At 37.4% G+C, this 6246-nt stretch overlaps 1 protein-coding gene across 1 annotated transcript; it reads right to left on the bottom strand.

Moving 5' to 3' along the window:
* Positions 1 to 5577: 5577 nt before the first annotated feature.
* Positions 5578 to 6246, bottom strand: LOC102667320 (uncharacterized). The gene has a single exon (XM_006573936.1). The coding sequence runs from the start codon at positions 6244 to 6246 to the stop codon at positions 5578 to 5580; it is 669 nt and encodes a 222-aa protein (XP_006573999.1).

Below are 6246 nucleotides of genomic sequence, written 5' to 3'. Positions count from 1 at the left end.
TAATGAGATTGAGGAGTTTAACACTTTTATTGATAACATGGAATTATTTGACACACCATTGATGGGAAGGAGATTTACATGGGTGAGAGCTGAAGGGTGTGCTATAAGTAGAATTGGTAGGATAATGGTGTCCTTGCAGTAGTTACAAAAATGAATTAATGCTACATAACATGTCCTTGGTAGATAGATATTCGACCATTGTTCAATTATCCTAAAATATAAGACTTTAGATTGGGGCCCAAAGCCATTCAAAGTTTTTAATTTTTGGATAGATGATCCAAGGTTTATGGATTTTGTGAAGAAGAAATATGCATCTTTTGAGGTCCAAGGGTGCGGTGCTTTTGCATTTAAAGAAAAGCTAAAAAAGTTGAATGTGGAGATAGAAAAATGGGGCAAGGAGAAGTTTGGTGACCTAAAGGAAAATATGGGGATGTTGGTGAATTGTATCAACAATTTGGACATGAAGGAGGCGATTAAAGGTCTTTCTTTAGAGGTAGCTTGTGAAACAGAAGAGTTGATAAAAAAACTTTTGGCGTAATTAAAAAATACAAGAATCTATGCTATGCCAAAAGTCAAGAGTTAAGTGGCTTAGAGAGAGAGATGCAAACTCAAAATTTTTCCATGCTATGGTCCAAGGGAAAAAGATGAGTAATTGTATTAAAGGTTTGGAGGTCTCAAGAGAATGATGTGATGATCCCTTGAAGGTGAAGAATGTCATCAAGGATTTCTACCAAGAGAAATTCAAGAAAGATGGTGGGATGCATGTGTTGCTAGAAGGTGTGCGATTTAAGACTGTCAAGGAAGGAGATAATGGGCTACTTACACAACTGTTCTTGGAAGAAGAAATCAAGAGAGCAATATGGCATTGTGATGGGAGCAAAAGTCCAGGCCAGATGATTTGAACTTTAACATCCTCAAATATTGTTGGGAAGTGGTTAAAGTTGACATCCTTAGCGAACTCCATGAGTTCCACATGCATGGAAGATTGCCAATAGGTTTTAATGCCTCATTTCGTACTCTTATACCAAAGAAGGAGGATCCCATAGGGTTGGAAAAGTATAGACCAATTTCACTTATTGGTTGCTAGTATAAGATCTTATCGAAGTTGTTGGAAAAAAGGATGAGGAAGGTCATGGAGGGGATCGTAAATGCTAGACAAATGGATTTTTTAGGAGATGATGTGTAAAATATGAGTGCACAAGGGCAAGTGTACCTTACACAATAGTATCGAGAACTTAAAGTTCAGATATAGAACCCAAATGACTATTTGTATTCCCAAAATAATATATTTTGTCATAAGTAATTGAAGAAAGAGTTTAAAATTAAGATCTCATTATTGCATTCAATATGTTTTCCATGTCGATTCTTTAGCACATTCCATAACGGTTCTAAAATCGTCTTTGAAGCCACCGAACATGTTCCACGACGGTTTTTCACCATCTTAGTATGTCGGTTTCTACATAGGTTCTTTAGAAATCGTCTTAGATAATTTTATTTATTGTTTAAAAAATGTTAAAACATCAGTCACTACTACAATTTTTAGATTTAACATCGCACGGTTAACATCGGTTATTCACAAAACCGATGTTAACAAAAGCGCGGTGGCATTTTTGTAAATAAGTAGACTTAGTTAACATCGGTTTTTCCGAAACCGATGTTAACTACTTGATATTAACATCGGTTATTTAAATAACCGAAATAACCGATGTTACTATGGAGTAGTTAACATCGGTTTTGGAAAAACCGATGTTAATATCGAGTTGTTAACATCGGTTTCGGAAAAACCGATGTTATCGAGTTGATGTTTACATCGGTTTTAAGAAAACTGATGTTACCTAGTTGATGTTAACATCGAGTATTTTTGAAAAAATGATGTTGTTATCATTATATATTAAAAATTTGAAATTGCATAACCCGCGTGCTTGAACCCTATCGTTCTTCTTCTTTCTCCTTCTGCCTGAGTTCGTCTTTGTCGCAAACTGGCCTACACTTCCGTGACTACAACCACATTGTGGAGTTCGTCTTTGTGGAGTTCATCTCTGCCACTTATCGATTGAGGTACGTCCTTTCGTTTTAACATTAGGCGTTCCTCGATTTAACATTTGGTCACTTTCGCAGGTCGAAGAAAACTAGGAAAGGAAAGAGTCCCGGAAAGGGTGGGAATCGATTTTGGAAGTCCATTGTGGTTGGCCTTAAGACTCCCAGGGTGTTCTTCTTCTTTCTCCTTCTGCCTGAGTTTGTCTTTTTCGCAAACTGGCCCGCGCTTCCGTGACTGCAACCACATTGTGGAGTTCATCTTTGTGGAGTTTGTCTCTGCCACTTATCGATTGAGGTACGTCCTTTCGTTTTAACATTAGGCGTTCCTCGTTTTAACATTTGGTCACTTTCACAGCTCGAAGAAAAGTAGGAAAGGAAAGAGTCCTGGAAAGGGTGGGAATCGATTTTGGAAGTCCATTGTGGTTGGCTTTAAGACTCCCAGGGAAGCCATCGAAGGTATGTCTCTGTTGTCATGTTTCGAAACCAATTGCTTAACTTTGTATATATCATGTCTACTTTGCTACTCAGGTGATTTCTTCATCTTCTTTAGTCGCTGTCAAGGTTCGTTGTTGCTTGTGTTCTGTGTGCTGGTTAGTGATCAGTGCTGATTAGGAATATCTTTGACGACAATTGACAATTGGTGAGTATATGCATCTCTATTTGTGCTTCTTACCAAGATGAGAATATGCTTGTTGCTAATAATTAAAATATGTTGTGTTGTAGTTCCTTTGGGTATTTGTATTTTGAAGTAATGGATTTGAGTCATTTGATGTTGCGGGATGTATTTGTATTTTATTCGTTTGTATTTGCTCTTTAGTTCATGAAGTTGATGGTTTGAGTGTTCACCATTTGTTTGATTCGTGGTTTATTACTGGACGAGTTTGTTAAATAAAATAAAATAAAATCCGAATCATGAAATGAGCCCTGCAATTCACTCTTTATGTTGACATGTTTAAATGTTGTTAATGCGTGTTTGGTACATGTGAGGCCTGCAACAGAGCAAGTTCCATGCATGCTTTGAGTGTGTTTGGTACATGTGACTTGTTGGTTACTGGTTAAAACATGAGCTTACTTAGTATTAATGATTTTAGGACTGTGTGTTTGAAAGGATGATTGCTGATTTGGTTTTCACCTATAACCACTATTTTAGGAAGGCAAACTGTGTCCCACTTCACCCAAGGGATCTTGTTGGCCTCAAGGTGACCTCCCCATAGAAAATTTGTTTGAATAGAGACAATTTTTTGCACCACTTTTTTAGGGTTCCTAAAAAAAGATAGCAAATAGATGGGGAAAGCTGTTAAGACTGAATTAAGGAGAGTTATTCTGCCACCCATACAAAGACATCTTTGCTTCCATTTTGCAAGCTTGGCCTCAAAGTTCCTTATAATAGGCTGCCATACAGTCCAGCTTTTAGCCCTCACCCCTATTGGAATTCCAAGATAAGAGAAAGGAAATTCCAGTTGAGTACAATTGAGAAATTGAGCTGCATCCCTGCACCAGGCCTCTGATTTGCCTAGGCAGCCGAAATGGCTTTTAGAATAATTTATCTTAAGACCAGAAACCTTCTCAAAACACCTCAGGATACATTTTAAGACTCTAACATTATCCTGAGTGGCACAAATAACTAAAGCACAGTGAATTTGGGTAATTCTCTGTTGCCCTGTTGGCTTGTTGGGCATGGTCTACAGGTTCAATATTTACCTACCAACAAGACCTTGACAAAAATACTTTTTAGAACATTGAAAACTTAGTCAGATGAAACAACAACCATTGAGTACTTGCTTGCAGCAGTTTCATGTGTTCATACAACCAAACACATCCACGATTTAGTATCATACAATACAATTTAAAACAGATAATGCCTCACTTATCAATATAAAAAATTTAATAAATACCTTTTTCATCATAATCCTTTATGGGTTAATTACAGACCTTGCAAAATCATAATCCTTGCCCCCATAATGTTGAGCCTATAGTGAATGAAGTTACAGATAGAGAGAATTGAATTGAATTGAATGAAGTGGGTACGGTGGTAGAGGCACCTTATGATGAGGTAGTGAAGTGGGTACACGCGCAAGCTTCAGAAAGCATTCAGATACTTAGCGTGCATGATATTACCTTCCTTTTTTGTAGAACTTGTTCACAAAATTATCTTCTTTTCTAGCGTCGAAATTTCTATCCCATGTGGGACCCCTCTAAACTGGGTTGTGTTTGTTTTAGTGTTGGTTTCATGGGTTTACAGAACGGGGTTGTTCTTGTTGGCATGTGTGCTCTTTAGGCTTACCTGTGAGCTTCAGATATTGAGGTTTGAAGGGCTTCGCAAGCTTTTTGAAGGGTGTGGGTCTGATGCTAACATGATATTTAGAGAGCACGTGAGAATTAGGAGGCAATTGTGGATCATGAGTCATAGGTACAGGTTCTTTATAATTACTTGTTTGGTGACAATCACGATTAGCCAGTTGGGTTCTCTTTTGCTGGTTTTGGAATCCAAATCTGACACCACCTTCTTCAATTCTGGTGACCTTGTGGTAAAGTTATTGCTTCACTTCAATAAATATTATTGCTCTCTGAATTCTTACTTGATCAATCACAATAAATTATTAGGTATGCTTAGACCACTACATGTTCATGATTGTCCATGCAAAAACCACTATTTTACTAGGAATCTTGATTTTCCATAGCTCCTCAAAGCATTCCTCGAGACTGTCCACTGTTGCTTCCTCCCAAAACATTGAATAAACACTATTTGTAGAGTAGATACCCGACGGGTCTGCTGCCCAGTCCCAGCTATCAGACCCATAATTGTGAACAGGCTTACCTTCAACTTCAGAAAGAAAAGTGATAGCCATTCCAATTTTGCTGTCGAACAACGGTCTTCTCAAATTAAAATACCACTCCCATCCAGAGTTATTATGCTTCCCCATTTGTCCAATAAGTTGGTGTTTTTGAGAAGAGATCAAGTAGAGCCTAGGATACTTTTCAGCTAGTGACAAAAGGGTCTTTTAATGGAGGGGGAACATATGCCCCCATGTGAGACCAGATACGAATTTACGGCCCCAATTAAGACACGTTCTGCTAAGATAGAGGGTAAAGAGACAAAATTAGTTTGAATTTTACAACACTCCAAATTGGTAACGATAAAAAACCTATGTCCCCACAATCTTTTAGGCCAGATTAGAAGGGCACCAATTCATCATTAATGGACCCAACAACTTCAAATAGTTTGAATTTCTAAATTTTTTTCTTTAAGGTGGTATTTGGTTTTGAAGCTTAATTTGCTTTGGATGTTGACCAACCACTTTGTGGTCAAAGATGGAGCATTTCTGCTCAACACACTTATATGTTAAGGGCATAAGTTCATTAAAAAAAAAAGTAAATTTGGAAGCAAACGAACAATAACATAACACATCATTTATATTATGTTTCTACTCCATATATATTCTATTTTTAAATTTTATAAAAAAATATTTTAATTTTTTTCTTTTATGAATAATTAACACATCATTTATATTATGTTTCTCCTTAATCCTTATTATCATATTAAAGTTTGCAATCTAATTCAAAATCTATATTGTGAAAATTTTGTTCCTTGAGCCACGAAAATGCATGAAGGAGTCTTTTTGAGAATGAATGTTCCTTGATAGTCTCTAATGCATAAGCCCATCCCAAAGAGTTGCAATCGAAATGTTGCTGGTTAGCAGACTCATGAGCTTGGGCTGCTGCCCAAAGATCTTCCTGCAGTTGCTTTCTTTTCTGCTCCTTTTGTTGGGATAGTTGTCTTTGGATTGTGTCTTCCTCCAATTTGTTTAATTCAGATTCAATCCTTTTGACCTTTGTAAAGGTATCTCCAAAATGTTCTCTATTCCATCTCTTCAAGATGTGCTTCAATTTCTTGATTTTTTCTTTAAGGATGTATCCTCCCCACCCTGCTTGCTGATTGGATGTCCAGCAATGATGAACAGTTTCCTTGAATGACCTATCAAGTAACCAGCAATCCATGATCCTAAAAGGTTTTGGGCCCCAATCAATCTCCTTAGAACGAAGCACAATTGGACAATGATCCAAAAAATTCCTTGCAAGTGTAGCTTGAATGCTGCTGGGCCATCTAGCAAGCCATTCATGAGAAACTAGGAACCTGTCAAGTCTGCTTCTAGATGCGCCATTAGGTCTATACCAAGTAAACTTTTTGCCCAGCCAAGGAACCACCAT

Source organism: Glycine max, chromosome 1 (genome assembly GCF_000004515.6).
Source record: "Glycine max cultivar Williams 82 chromosome 1, Glycine_max_v4.0, whole genome shotgun sequence".
Classification (NCBI taxonomy): domain Eukaryota; kingdom Viridiplantae; phylum Streptophyta; class Magnoliopsida; order Fabales; family Fabaceae; genus Glycine; species Glycine max.
The sequence above is the reverse complement of the archived record's forward strand: the minus strand, read 5'-3'. Positions and strand labels throughout refer to the sequence as shown.